This window comes from Oryzias melastigma, linkage group LG7, assembly GCF_002922805.2.
Source record: "Oryzias melastigma strain HK-1 linkage group LG7, ASM292280v2, whole genome shotgun sequence".
NCBI classification, from domain to species: domain Eukaryota; kingdom Metazoa; phylum Chordata; class Actinopteri; order Beloniformes; family Adrianichthyidae; genus Oryzias; species Oryzias melastigma.
Genome location: NC_050518.1, coordinates 19,809,145 through 19,831,018, shown reverse-complemented (window position 1 = coordinate 19,831,018; position 21,874 = coordinate 19,809,145). Strand labels below are relative to the sequence as shown.

The 21,874-nt window shown below is 39.5% G+C and overlaps 1 protein-coding gene across 4 annotated transcripts in view; it reads right to left on the bottom strand.

Moving 5' to 3' along the window:
- acap3a (ArfGAP with coiled-coil, ankyrin repeat and PH domains 3a) overlaps window positions 1–21,874 on the bottom strand; it is a 70,238-nt gene that overhangs the window by 16,070 nt on the left and 32,294 nt on the right. For all 4 annotated transcript variants that reach the window (XM_024293584.2, XM_024293585.2, XM_024293586.2 and 1 more), the window contains exons 5-13: window positions 12,534–12,592; window positions 11,137–11,320; window positions 10,641–10,685; window positions 10,457–10,552; window positions 8,348–8,422; window positions 5,610–5,621; window positions 1,944–2,056; window positions 1,788–1,839; window positions 1,478–1,578 (exon numbers count right to left, since the gene is read on the bottom strand). In XM_024293584.2, coding sequence (XP_024149352.1) covers window positions 1,478–1,578; window positions 1,788–1,839; window positions 1,944–2,056; window positions 5,610–5,621; window positions 8,348–8,422; window positions 10,457–10,552; window positions 10,641–10,685; window positions 11,137–11,320; window positions 12,534–12,592 — 737 coding nt within the window. The remainder of the gene's footprint in view (window positions 1–1,477; window positions 1,579–1,787; window positions 1,840–1,943; window positions 2,057–5,609; window positions 5,622–8,347; window positions 8,423–10,456; window positions 10,553–10,640; window positions 10,686–11,136; window positions 11,321–12,533; window positions 12,593–21,874) is intronic.

The window sequence follows — 21,874 nt, the reverse complement described above, 5'->3', positions numbered from 1 at the left end:
ACACTATAAAAACATTTGATCGCTAAAATGTTGTACTAACATTTATTTTATGTGTCTATGTTCAAATTAAAAACACTAGTATAACATATAATTGTTCTTCAAAGTATAGACACTTCCTAAATTTCTTGTTAAAAGAAGTCTTCATGCTAACTATGCTTCTGGTTCTCATTCTAGTTAAACATGCAAACTTTTTACTATATTATTTTGGTTTAGCATGCTAACCGTCTTCAGCTAGCTGTATACTAGCATGCTAATGTTTCTCCTGTTTATCTTCCTAGTTCATACAGCTAGTGTTATGTTTTTTTAGCATGCTAATATATTTTCTGTGTATTAACTTTTATGATAACTCTTTTTTTTAAACCATGTAGCATCATATTAAAATAAACATTTTTATCACTGACTTTGAATTTCTTCTCTACTCACTGTTTAGTGCACTAGGTAAGGACTAATAGTGCGTAATAGTGGAAACAACCTACAATTCCAAAAATCAGAGCCATGGAAATTTCCCAGAAGTCTTCTATGGAAGTCTTGTTTGTGTCTGAATTCCTTCATTACTCACTACTTAGTGCACTTTATAGTGTGTTCTCCATTTTCTAGTGCTGTCTGAATCCACATATCCAAAATCAAGTGCTCTAGAAATTTCCCACAATTCTTGAGAAAAAACAGTGCATAGATTGTGGAAAATAGACCATAATGCATTGCGTTTGAACAATTTTTGTGAAAGAAAAAGTTTTTTTTTTTAAGACATCCTCATTTTCATCATCAGAACACAGTGGAGTTATAAATAAGGATCATAAAACGCTCGTATTGTTTAGATTCTCACTTTGTGACATCGATGACGTCATACTTGCTGTTTAAAAAAAAGTAGTGAGCATGGTGTTCAAATTCTATTTAAAAATTCAGGGCACTAGATAGTCCCACACTATGTAGTTTTTCTAGGAGTTAGTGATTAGGGTGGAATTCAGACATAGCTTAGAGTGTGTCGACGTTCACTAGATTGGTAAATAAAGACCAATTTCTCATTTAAAAAAGATGTAATTAAATGATTTTTTTTTCTTTCTTCTTTTTTTAATGAATCATTAGAGTTATATCATTCAGAACAGAGTAGATTCATAGTCTTCATATTTATCAGGTTTTTACTTCAAGAAATGAGTGACCATTTAAAAAAAATTAGTAAGCTTGGTGTCCGAATTGCTTTAAAATTTAGGACACTAATTTATTAGGTTTTTAGGGAACATTGAGGGAATTTATGGCATAACATGCTTAGCATGCTAGAAACGGTTTATAATTCAGGCTAAAAATCATTAAAACCTATTTATAGATCAAAAGAAATAATAAATTAAATATTTATAGCACTAGCATGCCAATATCTGTAGTCAGTTTTAAAATGTGTTAGTTATTTCTTTGCCCATTTTGTGTCTTTTGGGGTTTTGTTTACTTCTTTTTTTTTATTGATCTTGCTATTTGTGCGTCTTACTTGAAGGGTGACACAACCTCGAAGCAGAACCTTCTCTCAATGTCTTCACAGGGTTTAACTGAGCACAGCCGGAGGTCCTCCACCACCACCGTAACCGAGTCCTGCCGAGTAAAACACAAGTCCTTCAGTCCAGAGTCACAACACAAACAGAAAAAGCTGCTGCGCTTTTATTAAGATACACATTAAGACACAACTGAAATGCAGTTCAATGATCACAAATGAAACATAAATACTTCCTATTAATGATTTATGATTGTTATTTTCTTTTTTGTAGTCTTTAGGAAAGTAAGTATCAGACAGTTGGACTCGCCTTGAGCTTCTTCTGATAAACCAGTTGACTGTTCTGTATGGAAAACCACCGTCTAAAGAGAAAGAATAGAAAATAAATTAATTCATACCCTTAAACAGAAATGAAAAACAAATGTTATTTTGATTCATTAGCCCAAGAAGATTTGTATGTGTTTACCTGTTCCAGGTCTTGAAAGCGTTGCTGGCCCTTTTAAACAAATAGCCCTCCATCACCACGCCGTTGGGCGCATCCACGTTGAACTCCACCTTTGAGTCGTCATAGGAGAAGTCCTGGAACGAAGCATCGCAGCATGTGAAAAACATCACACCGTCCAAGCCTCTCAGCGGTCACACAAGGAGAGACGTGCTTTCCCGTTACAGTTGGACCACCGGCACATGCCAGCACACGCCGACGGAATCATCAAAGATTGTGTGACCATGCAGAAGCGTCACGTGCCGCTCCATGTATGTAAGGACGCTCCATGTTGTCCTGCTGTGTGAGGCATTTCATGACTCAGCAGATGCGAGCATGACACATGCAGTTACATAAACAGAAGGTCGAGGATGGGTTTAGTTTTTGGTGCTTTATGACTTACTCAAATATATTTCAAAATAAAAGCCTGCACCTCATTAGACTGAGTTTTAGCTGTAAAAAGCCTAAAAATGATCATAATTACAGCATATTTTCCTGTTTTTAGTGTTTTTTGCAGAATGAAAAATGTTATTGAATAATTTGTATTGAACTACACTTTGGTTATTATTTAAGACCAATATTTTAGCTTCTAAAAATGCTGTAAAACAGCAGAATAAGTAGATTTTGTTATATTTTAAAATGAATTTATTAAAAAAAAACTCTGAAAACGCATTATTTTAAAAACTATGCGTTATCCTTTTTAAAATTAAATGAAGTTATAATGTATTGTTGTTAAATAAAAAACTCATCTATAAACAGAAAGTAACTGCACAACTTAGCTTGTTTGCCAGTGCGAAGCACATTAATAATCATCTCTACAGATAAAATCCCTCTAAAGTTATGCAGCTCTACTCTACGATGTGGTCAGAACTGAAAATCCACCCACCAAGCTGTGTTCCCAGCGCCAAAAGATCTTCATTTTCAAACGTTTAGCGCGCTTCAGCACCATTTAAAAAAATCCCCAAAAGTCAGAGTCGCAGCGGAGAAATCTCAGATCAGAAGCATGCCGTCCTGCTAAAAGCTGCTGCTGCCCAGAGAGTCATTCCAGCACTGATGCGTCCTCCCTCCTCCTGCCGCCGCCGCCGCCACCTGCCTGCCGAACTATGAACCTCAGGATTACAGCTAATTAGCATACAGCTGCCGAAGAATTCACAGACAACTATGTTGCGGAGCTGCACCTGACCCAAAAACACGGCTTTGACTCTGCTTGGGCTTAACAACCCCCTGAAGTAGGAGGGAGTTTTGCCCCCATGGTGACCCAGAAGGAATGTCTCTGGGCCCTCAGCCTCAACCAGCAAAAACACCACATGTACAGCTGCCAGGAAAGCAGAAACCAAACCGCGGCTTACCTTCCGAACCATCTGGAAACACCGAAACAAACTGCGCATCTCTCCAGTGAACAACGATCGTCTATTTTTCATGAGGGGACGTCACACAGACAAAAAAAAGTGAACAAGTGTGAATTATTAAACAAACAGGAGGCTTCTGAGCGAGCGAATCTCTGCGCCGCCGCAGAAGAGGCCGTCACTGTGTCGGGACGCGCCGCTCACCTGCTGCCGCGGCGTCAGAGCAGCAGTTGGTAGCAGTGATTACTAGAAATCTGCTCTTCAGTTTGTCACCTCACAGGTCCTTCTGTCCTGTTATCCCTGCAGCTTTCGTCAAAAACCTGCCAGACATCTGCTCTTCTGCCTACCAGCTAATCCTCCACAGACCTGCTCCAGCCGACCGCACTTCATCAACACCTTCTCCTCCAAGAGGAAGACATCCGTCCCGCCACGCAGCCGACAGCTGACTGTTATTCCACAAAGCCGATCCAGGAGAAGACAACAAATCAGCGACTGAAAAATAAGATCTGACGTCTGCGCTCAGGTGTTGACTCAGCCACACCATCGAGTCAGAAACATCTGGCTGATCGCAGGAAGTTCTAAGACTTTCACACATTCTGCTTTGAGAAAATATATTTGTGAATAGAGTCAACTTCACTAAATGTGACTTTATTTACACAACTATATCAACTTCACTCAGGAAGTTTTACTTTTTTTTACATTTTCAGTTTATTTATTTTATTTCCCAGATAATCTCACTTTAAGGTTGCTCTTAAACTCAGGCAATCGACTGATAATGGATGACACATATATGAAGAAATTTAATCTTAAAATTGAATAACCTAACCTGGTTTGCACGCAGTACCGCTTCTAGTACTAGTTTGAGTACTGGTACTGGTACCCTACCCAGCATTGGACACAGACTGGTCCTTGGGATGCATCCAGTATTGATACCCTAACATAGTACCAGTACACTAACCCGGTACCAGATTGTGTCTGGGCCCAGTTTGCGCCCGGTATTGCGTCTGGTACCAATTGGGATCCAGTACCGCATCTGGTACTGTGTCGGGTGCTGGATTAGGGTTAGGGCACGGGTACCAGGTTTGGGTACCGGTACTGGACGCGTCACAAGGACCAGTCTGTGTTTGGTACCGCGTCCCGAGGGTTCCAGACCCTTGATTTTACGAACAGCCAGCACATAAAAAATAGACGAGTTGGGGACACCCAAAAGGTCAAGGGGACCTTAACTAAACATCAATATGTGAAGACATGGGGATAAAAATGTGTTGAGCTCTCAGTAACAGGAGGGGAAGAGGGGGCGGGATTGCTACATGACTCAACGGTGAATTTCTAATAAACTTGTGCCGCTCTGCAGAAACTAGAAAACGACATTTATTGATTTTGACTAAAAACTGCATCATTTTAATAAAAAGACCTCTAGGAACGCTTCACACTACATCATGTAATGTAAAATCTACCCAGCTGAAGGGCTGTGGGTGTTGAATAAAGAGCTAAAGCAGGAAAACTTTCTGCTTATTTACTTCTGAAACAGTTTGGAGCTTCAGAGGGAAAAAAATAAAAGCTCCACCAGCAGCAGCAGGTCACTGCGGAGCCACACTGTAGGCTGATCTGGAGCTGAGGGCAGAATCTACTCTCTGAACAGCACTTCTCCATTAAAGCTGCATTTAAAAATGAATGTATTTGACGGCTGACGATTTCGCTGCACTTTGACTCCGACTCTGGTTTCCGCTCGCTCTGACTGATGACTGGATGCCTCTTCTGTGCTCCTTTAATTAGCATATTTTAACACCAACAAAGACCTTTATTGTGAAGATACAAGAGACCAGTTTGAGCATGTGAAAGTTGTAAATTAGGCTTTTTTTCCACCTTGCAAATTTGAATAAAGCTTTCAAAAATATAGATATTTCAAATGCCATTTGTGTTTGATGTGTTCTTTGTGACTTTATTATTCATTGTTTTAGTCACTTTTGTAACAATTTATTTTTTATTGTAAAATGTCCAAAAGTTCTGGCTGATTTTCTAATTTTTTAATAAACTTTATTCATCATCTTTTATAAAAGTGCAGTTAAATACAATACAATCATAAAGGTAAAGGATTTATAAGAGAAAAAAACAATATTTAGTAGCATAAAATAAGGAAAAATAAGAAAAGTAGACATACGAATTAGTAGATTTTTTTTTTATCCAATTTCTAATTCGTAAAAAAGATTTTTAACTCCTAAGCGATAATTTTCTTAATTTAGTGTCTGTGTTTGTGTTAAGTGATTACTTTAGGATGCAAATGACAAAAAAGCAGAGTACTGACCTGCAGGAGGGTCTGGAGGACAAACGTGTCGTCGGAAACACAAAAAACAGGAAAGAAAACAGAATTAGTCTCTTGCAGCAGAAAGTCTTCAACCACAAAGATCTGATCATCTTCAGGTCTACAGGACCTCTCATCCAGCACTACAGGCTCCACATTTACCACGACATGCTCCCCACCCCCCAGGAGACTGTAAGAGGCGTCTCACAGATCCATAACTGATCACGGAGAAACCGCCGCAGCGCCTGGAGGGGAAATCTTAAAGGCGAGCAGTCTGACAGATGGCCACTGATCCCGGGGTACCGGGGGGCCAGACACCAGCCCACTCGAAATAAAGCTTTGTGAATTATTAAAGATGCATATCCAGTGTACAGACATGGATGCTGCATCCATTTTAATTCACAAAGTTAAAACATAAAAAATTGAATTGCAAACATCAACAGACGGTCAGGCGGATACAACATCCTCTGACTTGATGGTTGTGTCCCATGTCTTTGCGCGACGTACCAACCTGTCATTTGTGAAGAATAGCAGGAGAAGTTAAAAAAGTGTGAAGGATAAGTTGCCTCTAACAATAGTTCTAGCTATGGTTACTATGGTTTCACACTGAGTCCGCACTCCTTGTTGGGTTTTTAGGATTATTTGTTTCTGTAACATGTTAAAAAGCTGCCCTCATCTGGAGTGTATGAAGGTCAAATTTGACCTTATGATGTAACTTAGTCTTAAAATACATTAAAACACTTGATATTATCCATAATTCTTCTTCATCTTAGGCCAGAGGTCTGCAACCTGCAGCTCCAGAGCCACATGTCGCTCTTTTATCTCTCCATGGTGGATCTCTGGCTGAAGAGAAATAAAATATTTGTAATTTGTAATTTTAAGTTTTTTAATTTTTATAATTAGGTTTACTGAGGAATTTTAGGCAATTTTTGAGTTTAGCTAGTAATTAAGCAACAAGTTATAAATATATATTTTTGCCTACGTTTGGCCTCTACTGAGTTTTTTATGCTAATATGGAGTTCAGCTAAAAATGTAGCGATAAGCTAAAGTTTTTGGCTAATTTGTTATCTACTAAGATTTATTTAGAGTTTAGCTTCTATTTTAGCAACATGCTAACATTTTTGACTAATTTAGTCTACTGAGGGATTTTAGTCTATTTTGGAGTTTAGCTATTAAGCAACAAGTTAGGTTTTTGGCTAATTTGGCCTCTACTGAGTTTTTTAAGCTTATTTGGAGTTCAGCTGAGTCTTAACTTATTGTAGGAGGTGGATGAGCATTTGTAAAAACAGTAAGAACACAAAGGAAGAAGGATGTCCTCCCTGCTGCTACCTGCGTGTGTGGCTCTGGTCCAGTGTGAGCACCACCGGCTGGATGCTCCTTCATAAAACTGAGTAAAGCGAATTCTTGAACCAGTAGGATCGTAGCATTTGTATCATTGAAAACACTTCAAAAAAATATTTTCGTCTGACAGATATTTTTTCTTGCAATATAAAAATAATTTTCAATTACAAAAACGGTTTGTATTTACTACTCACTATTATATTTCCTATAGTGATAAAAAAAATTATAAACAAAAAAAAACTTTTATTTTATTTTGAAACTTTTAGAATTGCCGAAAATGGTGAAAAATAATGTTGTTGCATTAAAATTTCTGAAGATTCGATGAGGCATTATTCCAGTACTTTTGTACATACCTAAACAAGAAATCTGGTTAATTTTGACCCAAATAGGAAATGATGGTTAAAACTTCCACCTTTATTATCTTTCTAATTATACATTAAAAAAAATGTTTTTTTTTATAGAAAGATACTTTTCTTCGATCATCTACTTTGATGGCGCCGATCCACTCAGACAGAAATACTGAAAGTCAGCACTTTGACGGCCTCCTAAAGGTTGGGGGTTCTCGCTTGTGCTGACGGTTGCTGTCCACAGACGTCCGCGGATAGATTAAAGCCTCTTTAAAAAACACTTAGTTCCACCTGATTTACAGCTTAAGTCAATGTGTGGCTTTTGTTAGGGAGATTAATCAAACACCTCCAAGCTGCACGAGTCTAATCCGTCCCCAGTCACGACAGACGGACCGAAAACAGATCTCCGTTTATTCGGCTTAGACTTCATAAAACAAGAGAGGCTGAACAAAAAACTTTTTTTAATTTAAAGAAAGGAAATATTAAAAATTAAATAACATGTGACCATATTTACCTTTGGGAAGAAAAGTTTTTTTGGGTCAAAACTATAAAAATGAAACAACAAAAAAAAGAAAAGTATGAGATAGTTTTTTTTTTTAATCTAGAAAACTGACAGTTTTTAAGATCAAGAAATAAAAAAGAAGTCGTACATTTGAATTAACCAAATTTGACTTAATATAAACTATGGAAAAGCAAAGATTTTTTTTCCGTATTACATCTGTTATGTAAGAATATTGTCATTTGACCTTAATTAAATGACAGGAAATGGTTTTCATTTGGTGGACTTCAATCTTTCAAACACTGGAAAATGAAAAGGTCAAAAATGTTTGGCAGCAAGAGCAAAAGATGGAAATATTTACACAAATGTTTACGCTAACATGCCAAGATTTCACCGCAGAACGATCAGAACAGAAAGAAATGTGAAGTAATGGAAGAGCTGGACGGTCTACAGATACCCAGCCTGTCTTCTGATCCGGAAACCTTAAATTAAGTGACTAAGCAACATAAATGCATTAATACCTTTAATGTTATATGTAAAATGTTGGAGCTTACCCTCTGCTGGATGGTGGCGTGTTTGTGCTCCATCTCCCTCTTCTCCATGGCCGAATCGATCACCAGCTGATCCAGCTGAAAGGCACAAACGGGGACATGTCTGACGCGTTCTGGACGACAGACAGCGCGCACGATGCTCAGCCTAAATGATTCACAGCAGCTGGCCCTGAATCCTTTTTCCACTGGCAAACGCAGGCACAGCCACCAATCAGTCGCTGGCACCGCGTTCGCTAACGAAGCATTTAGTGCTGTGGCGAAAACCAAAACGCTTTACGCGAGCAGGACTTGTAAATCTAGTTTTTACTATTTTTTTCTCTAACCTTTGGGATGCTTCTTAGAGTGAACTTCCTGTTTCAGTTCTGAAGACAGACCCCTTCTCTATCTGATAAGGTTAGAGGATGACCTTTATGACCCCAAGTCATCCCTTTACTTTAAGCTACTTTCTGAATGGTTTTCCTCAACTTCCTTATCATAATGCTTTCCTGTGTCTGCTCTTCTTCTTTTCCATGAATGAATGTCGGTGCAGTCATGAACTCTTCTCTCTTCTTAAAACAGATGTTCTAAAAAAAAAAAAATCTTCTCTTTGTGAACCTCTTTGACTCAAACTAATCACAGACACAGATGGTCGTCCTTACTGTTCTACTAGAGCTTCATCCCTTTGACTGTATACAGAGAACTGGACTGAGTGACCCCTCCCCCACTCGCATTCCAAATAGGAAATACCTGCTGGTTTCAGGAAAGCAAAAGAAATAAACAGCTGTGACTCAGTAATAATATTTGTCAGAGTAAAAATTCTTTTTTTTAACATGTTCTTGCTAATCCTATTTTTTTTCATATTTTTTCTCTATATTGCAAGAAATTCAAGTTATAAACTGACCAATCAGATGCCACAGTGAAAGTGGGTGACGCTCATTCAGTCCAGTTCTCATATACAGTATTTTTCACACCATAAGGTGCACAAGATTATACCGTCAATGAAGGTATTTTTGAACCACATCATATGTAAGGGGAGGTAAACTATGGGACACGTTAAAAAGAGTCAAAGACAAGTCAGTCACTCAGTCATACTTTTTTTAACTGTGATCAAGGTAATTCTAGTTTTTGTTTATGACATGCAACACATTAGCCGCGAAAGCTAAGTTAGCGTATTCACAATACTGGCAACTCAGTGTGTGTTTTTTTTGTATGTATTTCACGTGTTGCTACATTTGTAACGTATATATATATATATATATATATATATATATAAACAGACTGATAATGCTAAAACAAACAATCATGTGTCTACGCTAACGCCAAACCTCGCCAACGGAGCTAACATGTAGCTGTGTTGGACTGTGTTTCTTTTTTTTACATGTAACTACATTTGCAACTTAAAAAAAAACGCACACTCATACTGCTAAAACAAAGATATTGTGACTACGCTAACTCCCAACCTTGCTAACGCAGCTAGCGTGCAGCGATGTTGGAACGTTTTTTTTTGTTGTTTTTTTTTTTTACGTGTTACTACATTTGCAACTTGTAGAAAAAAACAGGCTGATGCCGCTAAAATAAACAATGCTATGAGTATGCTAACTCCCAACCTTGTTTGTAATACACAAAAAAACACAGTCTGGCACTGATACATGTTAGCTGGGTTAGCCAAGTTAGCGTATTCACAACACCTGTAACCCCCAAGCTAGTTTGCAACACGTACAAAAATAAGACTGTTACTGCTAAAACAAACGTTACTGTGGCTATGCTAACACCCAATCTCGCTAATGTGGCTAACGTGTAACAGTGTTGGACTGTTTTCTTTTTGTTTTTTTTATGTATTACTATATTAGCAACTAAAAAAACACAGACTGACATTTGACAGAAATGTGTACCTCTCAAAATTGCTTTGGCATCAGTAAACACAACCAGAATTGATTGATAAGGTGCTTTAGATCATAAGGTGCGCTATCATTTTTTAAAAACAAATATAAGGTTTTTTAAGTGAACCTTATAAAGGTTTAGTGTGGTACAGTCAATGGAATCACCCTACTTTTTTGAATATATATATATACATATAAAGTCATCTGTCTTGTTGTCCTGTTGCATGCTGGGTATGAGAGACGGAAAATTCACCTCTGCTGCCAGTTTCTTCATGTAGGGGTCGATCTCGTGCAGAAGGTTGAAGCCTTGCTGGAACAGCGAGTACTGGGCGTGCATGAAGGACAACATCTGAGAAGGAACCACAAATCCGTTTAGCATCTGTGCATGCAGAACAGATAGAAAAAGAAAAAAAAACAGTGGGGAGTCACAGACTTACAGCATCAAGGATCTCAAACTTCTTCTTTGCTTGAAGGACATTGATCTGCAGAGAGAACAAAGAGATGAAACTCAGAAATGGAAACCACTTCCTGTGTGGCGCCAGATTGAACCCTTAAGGCGTCCGCTGCCTCTGCATTGTACGTCGCAACCGATGCGAGCCAAAAAGACATTTTGTGCTACATTTGCGCTGTCATTTCTGAATATAGCCCTTTGCCCTGCAGCTTTGACCCCCTCTGCCCTGAGACACTTTCAATTAGGCCTCAGAAGGGTCATCTGTCTGAGCGCTGCCCACAGAGATGCTAAAGAATGGAAAGAGGGCAGAAGCGTCTGCTCTGAATCCCTGCTGCCCCTTCAGCCGTCATGAAAAGGAGCCAGAGTCAGTTGACCACAACGCTTCATCTGAGGGGAGATCAACTAACCACAGCGGGATGAGGGGAGGAGCACGAACCACAAACGCACCGCTGAGGTTTGAAAGAGATTTTGTTTCTTCTGACCTGCAGTACGTAATCCAGAGCGAGATGTCGGAAGCACTTGCGGGTGATGCCGAGCGTGCTGGTGGCCTCCTCCACTTCGTGGGGTTTGTTCTTGGGCGCCTGGGCGTTCTTCACTTGCGCTATCTCCAGGTCTTCACGCACCCTGTCGAAGTGCTTCTTTGTCTCCTTGAACTTCCGGACGTCCCTGAACACCAAAGCAAAGTTCAAGTCAACAATACAAAAATTAATTACGATTGTGTTGCTTTTAAGCAAAATCAAAATAACAGAGTGATTTTCTAGGACATAGTTTCTGCAGAGCAGCAGTAGTTCATCAGAAATTCACCTCTGATTTGTGGGCGGGATTGTTACTGCAGAGTAAGCTCCCCTATTTCCCATGATCCCTTTGTTCACCCTCTCTCCCCCTAGCTTACAACCCCTCACAACCCTAAGCTAACATTGCTGGGGAAAATAAAAACACACATGGATCTATTTGTCTACAAGTGTAGATATGAGAATGGAGCAGAGCAGGGAATTTGTCCCACCGTTGTATTTTCTACATCACTAATAAGTTCTTTTTGTAATTCATAATGATTTGAATAAAGAAATACTCTGAAATACAATTTTAAGATTACTTTTCTTTATACGTGTGTCCTCCATCATCAGAAAAATATCACAAGAGCATGTTAAAAACATGATTTTTATTGGCATGGGACTTTAAACACGCCAAAAGACATTTTCAGAGGTAACAAGGGTGAAGTAGTCCCTAAAAAAGATTGTACTTTTTGCTTTTTCTTTCCTGCTTGAGTTGATTATTTAATCAATTTAAAGGGCCTATATTACACAAAATGAAATTTTCTGAACTTTCAAATGTATTATTATCTTAAGTGCTCATGAAAAAAAACAACACAAAAGCAGCATTTTAATCCATTCACGCATTTCTGAGCGCCAGCCCCTCCCAACCCACAAAATGAGCGGGTTCTGACATTATGATTTCACAAAGTGAGGACCAGCCCCTTTTAGGAAGAGTCTGTGCTGCCAGCCCCGACCTACTTTCATCCACAGAGCTAGCAGTGGTCAGCAAAATGCTTTCCTTTTCAAAGCACATCAATCTTTGCAAGAAATTTGGATATTGTTTGATTTTGTGGGTGAAATGCAGAAATACTATCAAGGTCAGTTCTAGGATGATGTCAGGAAATGAGCGGCACCCACAAGGATCTAAAGGTAGAGCCTCAGAGATGGAGTTGTCTTAGTTCCGGGCAGGAAAAAAGCCCACAAAAATAACACGTATTTTATAAATAAATCATTCTTTACTGTGCCAAAGGCAATACATCATCATATAAATGGTTATAGTTTACTCTGACAGACTTAACAATAGCATGATATTCTTGTGCAGGAACTGAAACAGCAGGTTTACTCACTCTTTGACAAAGTTGTGCAATTGCTGCTTCACAGAGCGCTGAGCTTGATCGAACAGGATCTACAATGGAAAAAAACAGTCATCTCAAAAAGATGTTTTAAAAATACAGAAAAGTTTTTAGCATGGATTCCACAATTCTTGGTTTAAAACTGCACCACGTGAACCAAATTGTGAAGAAAGTGAATCGTTGAATCCCAACGGTGTTCCTGTATGTTTACATTGAAAGTGTCAAACACAAAATTTGAGGATTTATTTATTGTTGTATTACATTACACCGGGCCCAGTATAAGTACACTGAAAGGTTTTCCTCTCTGTTTTTTTACTTCTTAGCAAATAATTTAAAAAAATCTAAATTTTTAGTTTTTTTCTGTTTTGTAATACACAAATCATGTATTGAACTGAAACAAAAATGTGACCCAGATATCAAAGTTTGAACTAAATCGTATGGATAGTGAAGGATTGCATCTTTAGTTTTTGGCTAGACTGATTTTAGTCATACTGACTGAAAAATATAAGCGTCTTAGTTAAAAAAGAAATCTTAATTTTAAGTGACAAAAGACTAAACAGGGTTTAGTTGTAGACTATAATAACCTCAGGTCAGGCATTCGAGTTTTTATTTTATTCCTTTGCTTATTTTTTTTTACTTAAGTACAAAAAGAATGAAGAAAATGTAAATGTAAAAATTACTTTGCTAAGTTGAAAAATTGTCACTTACATTTGGAACACATTTTTTACTCAAAACCCAAACAAAAGTTTTTGTTTTTATAGTTTTACATTTTAAATATTGATCTGTGTTTCACAAACTGACATGAATTCATTTTTTGTAAGGAAATATCATTCGACCTATTAGCCAACAGAGGGCGACAAAGAACGCCTTGCTTCTCCACGACTTAGCAGTCCTCTGATCAGATGGGAGCGGACACGGATGCTTGTTGGAGTGACGGGATGTGGAACGCCACTCCGACCGGATCGTGTCCGCTTCAACCAAGTGAGACGCGACCTTTAGCTGGACGTTCCCAACACCAGATTCCCTCCCCGCCGCGTGTACGCACGCCGTCTCCGACTGCCGCCGCTAAATAGGTCACTCGGGCAAAGAGGGAGGGAGAGAGCAAGAAGAGGAGGGAGGGAGAGGGCCAGGGAATGTCACGCAGCGGAGCAGCTTCCACTGCGGGGGAACCCCAACTGTCGCGCTTCCGCAACAATTCTCCAAAGAGAATGATCTCCTATTTAGAGGAAAGTGAGAATTCTGGGAACACCTGCTCGCCATGGTTCACTCAGACGAGTGTAAACACTGCATGCTTTTGGACTGTGGCGAGGATGTGGGTATCACCACACCGCCACACCCCCGTCTGTCTCATCCCACATAAGGAATAATATCCACAACGTCACGGCCGGGGCAGTGGTCTGCTTTGAAAACAAGTGTCTCAACAGAGGTTTGACCTCAGGGGTCACACATGAAATATTCCTCTGCTTTTTTGCGCAGACTCCAAACATAGAGTAAGTTTCTTTTTAAAAAAAAAAAAAAACGTCTGTTAACTGGAAGCAGTGGCATTTACTGGGTCCTGTGGGTTCGGGTTGCATTTACTGCCCTGCCTTTGCATAATTGTCGGCTGCACCAGACGCTGACTTGCGCAACTATTTGCAAGTCTTCCAGCTTGTTACAAACAAAGAATTTTTAAAAGGCAGGGCCTGATCGAGCATGTGTCGCCAATCTGCTTCCCTGGACGCAGCTTAACAAGCTCTGGGAAAAGTGCGAGTGGGACTTTCTCTCGTTAGAGGCCAGCGCACACATGGAGGGGAAAGCGGCGCCGTTTCTGGCAGCAGAACTGAAGCTAAGGTGGCTCGGTTAAAGAAATACACCAGAAGAGTGGTGTTTGTGTTAGGAAGGAGCCCCACTGAGAAGCTTTCAGGCCCGGGAATTGAACGAAGCTTGACGCATTCCTGAGCTGCTTTAAAGCAAGACGACACGGGGTTTTCGTGACTCCGCAAACCCACCGCTTGTATTTACACTACATCAAAGAGGATCAAGAACCACAGGAAGAAAAAAAGATAGTCGTTTGCTTTTGAGTGGTGGAAAAAATTGGCTGGACTGCCATCAATTCATGTCATTCATATCTAATTCCTACTGACCTATTCTCTCGTATTAATGACCATTAGTTAAAAAAACATCTCTAATCACAAAAGCTACTTGTAAAGTTCACCCTTAGGTCTGACTTCATGTTTCCATGTGGAGTTTAATGATATTTTTAAAGAGGAGCACAAAGTGAGAAGATTATTTTATACTGGGTGACTATATCCCTCCATTTAACAATTTTCTGGACCCGCTAAAACCCTTTTGGTGTCACAGGTTGCTGGAGCCTATCCTATCAACTATAGGGCAAAGGCGGATACACCTTAGATCGTTTGCCAGTCTGTTTCAGAGCCGCACAATCACATCCACTCACTTTCTCACTAAGGGGTAATTTAGAATCACTAATTAAGCTATAAAGCGTGTGTTGGCTAACCTAAAAGTGCAGCTTATGGCTAATTTAACATCTTAGTTTAAGTTTTTAACTTTAAATGAGCATTTGTGGGATTTGGTCACATGACTTACTGGTTCCTGTTGGGTTTCAGTTTCTCAGCCACATGTTTATTGCCATTTTGGACAGATTTTATGTCACTGAAGCCAAGTGGCCAAATAAAAGGGATGATGGGATTTGAACTCAGTAAAGCCATAACCCAGGATTTGGTGATCTAAAATGTAAAAAGACATCCCCCCCACCTCCCCACCACATCCATGCTTTGAAATGTGGACGTTTCTCTCATTCTATTTAAATTCAAAATAAGAAAATACATGTCAAATAAGCAAACAGTTAATGTTTCTTCCAGTTAAGTCCAATTTAGAGAAACACAGCCATTGAATGTTTCTAAAAGATAAAAGTTGGTGTTTTGAAGGTCAGTTGAATATAAAGCTATAACTAACAGCAGAAAGTAGCGGAGTGGATCTGAAATCTCAGCTTTAATATGACGGTATTTTACTCAGCTTTTTTTACACTTAAAACTCACATAAACAGCAATGCCATTGGCCTCGAGAGTGATGCAATGAGGGAACCCTCTGCTGATGTTCAGCACATTGTAGTAGTCAAGCCCCTATGCCCGAATTCCTTCAATATTCACTATATAGTTTGTTTGCCATTTTTACTGCTGTCTGGATCTGCCATCCCAAAACCAAGTGCACTTCAAATTTCCCAGAAGTCGTTGCGAAAAGCTAGCGTGCATCGATGCTCACCACATGAGCAAATATAGACCATAATGCATTGCGGGCGAGCAATTTTTGCAAAAAAAATCTGTTTAAAAGGAATTTTTTGATAAACCCTCCACACTTTCATCATCAGAACACAATGAAGACATAAATAAATGTTGTGAAAATGTTTGCTTTGATTGAATTTTCACTTCACGTCACATTCAGCGTTTAGAAAAAAATCGAAGAAACAGCGAGACAACGAAAAGTGAACCGCGATATAGTGAGGGAACAATATCCAACAGGTGCACCAAAGATAATTCTTTTGTGTGCAAATTCACATTTGGACTGTGTTTTTACAGCGGTATGGTTGGGTGGATTTATTAAAGAGAGTAATTATTAAGCCTCCTGTTGGCGGTGGAGAATTTTGACAAAGACGAGATCATTATTTCCAGCAGTTTCCGTCCTGTATGCTAGCCTGGGCTAACTTGCAGATTACTTAACAGACGGTTGATCCTGATCCCATTCATGAGCAAATAAAAGATGAGAACAACAAGAGTTAAAATGGCAAATGAAAAAGATGAAAATAAAGCCCAAAGAACATTTTTTCCTTTGTGGATGAGGAATGCAGCCAAATACGAGCAGGCAGAGGAAATCTTGCCGGGTTTAGTTTTGTTTTTTGCAGTTTCCTAATATAACTGAGACACTGGCATCTCATGTGGGGGTTGGTTTATCCTCCCGCAGCAGCGCGCGCGTTCCGCCCAAAGACATAAATAGGTCCAAAGAATTAGGGTTAAAAATGTAAAGAGTCCTCGAATAATTCCGAGTCTTCTCAGCTGAAATGTGAGTCTATCTGCACGTGTGCGCGCCAGCCCACCCCCCACCCTTCATTTCTAATACATGTTCAAAGAATCAAACACGGGTGAATAATTAATTCATTCAAATGTAGCTTCACGCTCGAATTGACCTCAAACCGATAAAACGGCGGCCTCGGTTTGTTGACGCCGATGTGGAAGACGTTCCAGATAGGGGGCTTGTTTCCTCCGTTGTGTGGTATTGGACTAGAAAACAAAAACAACAAATGTGGAAATGGAGAGAAGCGAAGAGGCTCTTATGCTGTTCATGGACCTTGGCTCTGCATGGCCTCATGTGCTGCGCGTCCAACGGCGTGTGCTGTTTGGATTTCCTCTCCAGGCTTTAACGGGCTCCTGAGAGCGGCTGCGACAAGCACGCCTGGCACTCAGCACTCCCATGTGCACAATGCCATTTAATATTCTTGACAGGCTGCTGTGCCGGCGCTGCAAAGCATGTGCGCTTGGGGGGGGGCGACATCCTTCTCCAGTAGCACATACGACCATCATCATTGCTTATTTATTGAGGTGCCTCCGCAGAGCAACACAGTTAAATGCGCGCGGCGTCCTTCCCGCTCGAAGAGCTGACCTGTAAAAGGCGGCGAAGTGTAGCTTCACATTGTTGTTTCGCCGTTGGGGAATCCCCTCACATCAGGCCCGCGTTTACACCTCCCTCCTCTGTTCTGCTCGACATCAAAGGAAAGCCTTTGAGAGAATCATATCAGTGTCCACTCAGGTTCTCAGCTCTAATAGTGACTGACGGAGGGAGGAAAGGAAACGGGGTATTGATACCCCAGCCCTGCGAATTCGTTTCGTTTGGTTCAAATTTTGGAGAACGACGCAGCTGATCCGCAGCAAATAAAGGGGGGATTAGCGTGAACGTCTGTGAGTTTTGGAGTTTTGTGAGGTCAGCAGCAGAGCCTGTGGCTGCAGCAAACCTGTAGCTAATATACGCTGTCGGCTGTAGCAAGACCGCTCTCGCATCACACCTGAGCTAAATGCTAGCCGTGTGAGCCCGGGGTAAGAGTTCCGTTTAGGTGCGTTAAGAATGAAACATATGTCTGTTTTATATACGGTGCGTGAAGTATTTGTAAATCTAATGAAAGTTGCCCATACTTAGTATGTATGGTGCTCTAGTGCATTTTTAACAATCTAAAATAAACTTGTTTAATTCATGAAAATATAGTTAAAAACTGTCTGTTTGCTGCCCCTACAGGTTGAAATGGGGTATTGCAGTTGAATTTTGTGAATGGTTAACTGGTGTCCCAGAAGTTCCACGTTGTCATTCTCTGCAGCTCCAGTATAAAAGCCCCGCCCATCTTTGATTCTGTAACGGTCGGTCATTAGCTTTAGCTTTAGCATGGCTCATAGCCAGGTATATTGGCTTCAGTTGTGAAAAATCTACTGGCTTACACAACTTGCCAGTGGACTTGGAAGTCAGGGAAGAGAGGTTGAGTGCAACTGGAATTATATCCAGTAAACTCTGTCCTGGTGATGGATTGTTTTTTACGTTAGCCTTTATTAGCTATGATGCTAGCGGCATTTCACCACTCTCAGAAAAACCCTCAGCTGTGCAGCCCTGCTGTCAGGCACTGCCAAAGCAGCGTCTTGAGCCAGCGGTTTAAAACAATAAGGTTCTGGACCATGAGCGCCGGCCTTGGGAGAAAGGGGGAGTTATAAAATCTTTAACCTCCTCAGAAAGTTCTGTGGGGATACTTGCATCACTTTGTCCACTCTCTGTGTTTTTTAATTGAACATAACATTGACAAACCCCTCTCCATATTGCAGACCCAACATACATTACATAAAGCTAACCTAATTGTCAATCATAGATCCAAGCTACACCTCCGTCACTCAGTCTGGCTCTACTAGCCCCGCCCCCTTTTTTTTCTTTTACTGATAAGTATTCCTTCTGGCAATAGGATCCCAAAACAAACACATACTGTAAGTCAAATGTTCTCAGGTCACTTTCAAAAGTGCAATGTGAAAACCAAACCCAAAGAGAATTTTAAATTCCTGAGCACTCTCCATCCAAACAATTTGATTCCTTCCCAGCATGAACCTGCCTGAGGTCTAAGCATGCATTTACATTGGCAAGATGTACAAATTTCCAGCAGTTTAAACAAAGTCTGCAGGAGCATACTAATTTAAAAGGGACTCTGTTGTCACTTCTGCTCTCTCTGTTCAGCCTCACATGTGTTTTTATGTTAAATAGACCCAACCAGGCATTCCTTCTAGCTGTTCCCCTTTCAAATTACACCAAGAAAAGCTCACTAGCTTCCCCAAACACTTTTACAATAATACGAACTGCCTTCTAAACATCCATTGTTAAGACATCTCTCTAAAATATGCAATAAATATTACCCAGACAGCACTCATTTGTCTGGCCAACATCTGCCAGATATTTATTAAAATTATTGGCACAACATTGGCAAGATGTCGCCCAGATGTCGGCCTGTAATTCAAAAAATAAAATAAAATAGTAAAATAGGCCACAAAACAATCAATCAATCAACACCCTGTCTTTTAAAAGAAAAAAAAAACTTACTGTAACTGGGATTTCAATTTGGTTTTCCTCTGTGTAGCAACCCTGCCTAGCAACTAAAATGACAATTTTATACATTAAGACAGCAAGTCGCCAAACGAGATCAACCTCCATTAATCACCTCTTTCATACTCCATGAGCTTCCTCTTCTCTGCAGATATATGACCTTGTTGGCTAAGATACAGGCCATCAAAGCCTCCTTTGCAGCCTTGACGCAACTTTTGGGAAAATACAGAAAGGATGAGACCTTCAAAAATGCATAAAACTGAACTGAAAGTTAACTGTTCAGAGGCTTGAGGGTGACTGGGCAACAGGTGCGCACCCGGGAGATGACAAGCAAGGACTCAAGTGGATGGAGGACGGGGTTGACCCGCCGGATCTGAGTTCTATAGTGCACCAGGAATGAAGGCACAAATGGGGAGAAGCCATTGACTTGAGTACCTTACAGACATCATGAATGCCCCAAAATCCAGGAACTGGGATCACGCCAGCCGGTGGTGGAGCTGGAACCAAGCTGGATCAGTGGAGGGGTGTGGTTGCTGCACACCCGTCTTTGAGCTAAATGCATTTTCTTTCTCTTATCTTTTGCTTTGGTTAAGAACTACAGCAAAGACTGAATCTGAAGACTTGAGACTTTGCAGTTCTTAAAGGGGAACCAAACCCTAAATGAACTTTTCTTGTCTATTGATCTCAATAAATGGGGCTTTAAAAGTGCTATCTGTTGGTCATTGCCAAATTTTTGACAAATTAAAATAATTTTGGAAATATAATGAGGTATACAGGTTGAATTGAGGTATTACATTTGAATTTTATGATTGGTCAACCATGTAAGTTCCACATCGTGATCTGCAGTAATGATAACAGTCCTGTTCTCCAGCCCCACCCCTATGACTGGATTTTCAAATTTCAGCTGTGGGTGGAGTCAGCCTCCAGCTTCCCTGTTTGGTTACCATTTAAGCAGTCAGAGGAGCACAACCATCAGGGGCAATCCTGATGGTGATGGTTGAATATTTTCATCAGTTTGTTTAGGGATAAAAATGTGACAAAAAACAGCAAAAGACTAAACCAACATCAGAGAAGCCCGTCAGTATCATGACTGAACAACGCTGCAGCATGTCAAGGTTACACTGGGTCATTAGTATCCTGCAGCAAAGTCTAATCCACGCCTGCCGGGGCGGGCGGCGCCATTTACCCCCCATTTGAAACTCTGACCTCCCTCCCCAACGACAGACTAAACGGGGAGGAGCGAGTCCGCGGATCGTCAGTGATGCACAAAGTGTGCACTTTGCTATGAAGCACTCAGAGGGTTCAAGCTAATGGACATCAAAGTGCCTCAGAGGGGAAGGAGAAGGGGCAGAAGGTCAGGATCCTGCAGCTCGGCTTAATGCAAACAGACAGATGAGGGAAGAAATGCAGCAACAGACATGAAGAGAAGACAGACACTGATAAAATCAGCAGGAAGTCTTTGTAGGAGCTGCTGCATGATGACCTTCATAAAGGGGTCAAAGTAATATATTTTTTACTTTATTTTAATCCTAAACTTTCTAATTATGCAAATAAGCTCATCCACAACAGAAATCAAATTTTTACCTGAAAAAGACAAACTAAAAAAAACTAAATATGTGCAAACAAATAAATGTGACACAATCATTTAGAATATTTATAAGTAAGTTTTAAAAATGGATTTATTTCACTATATGGGTGAAAAAAGAATCTGATACTCAGATATTCACAATTTGCTCCCAAAAATTCAAGTAAAACATTAGTAATGTCAGAAATCTCAGATTTGTGATCTTTTTAAATTTAGTAGTAAAAATATACTTCTAGTAAAATAAATATTGTACTAATATTCCAGAATGTTATTTTAAGTATATAATTTAAACGCATGTGCTACAGCCTCAGAAAGTAATTTCATTTTCAAATTTGCTGATGAAGGTTCTCATTTTCAAAGTACAACTATCAAGGTTTTTTGTTTTTTTTTGTAAAAAAAGAAAAAAAAATGACTGAAATTCAGTTTACTGAAATAACTTTTGAAAGAACGATTTGGTTTAAACATTCAACAGTTTGGCAAAAATATGAAGAATATAAAATTTAAAATATGATGAAAACCTTGCGATCAATTATGTAAGAATAAAACTTTTTAAAGCATTTACAGCAATTGAATTATTTTTATTACCATTATTTCAAAATAAAGCTTAAAAAGATAATTGTCATTGCTGCTAAACTATAAATCCATTTATCAATTTTGCTTTTCTTGTACAGACAACTCAAAAACTTTAACTAATAAAGTAAATATCAGAAATGTCCTCTTTGTTAAGTAAAAATTCTCTTTTAAAAGTAGTCGTAAATAACAAACAAAATTTAGGATTAAAATGTTAATTAAAAAAATGATGAAGTAAAAAAAGATAAATTAAATTCTGACTTTTTAAGACTGAGCTTAATTTAAATTAATAAAATACAACACTTTAGTCTGATTGATTTATTTCATATTAAATACATGCATAAAATCTGAAAAAACCCTCTTTAGTATTGAAAAATTAATTGAATTCTAAAAGCCTTCATAAACTTCTTATGTAAAAGGTTTGAAACCACTTTACTTTAAAACTGCTTCAATTCTTCATAAGGTCTAATGAAAACATTCAGGGCGCTCTCCTGAGTGATCAAAACACATTCAGTGATGTGTTCAAGGACCTCGGGTGTTCCCTTTTACTATGAGAAAAATACAG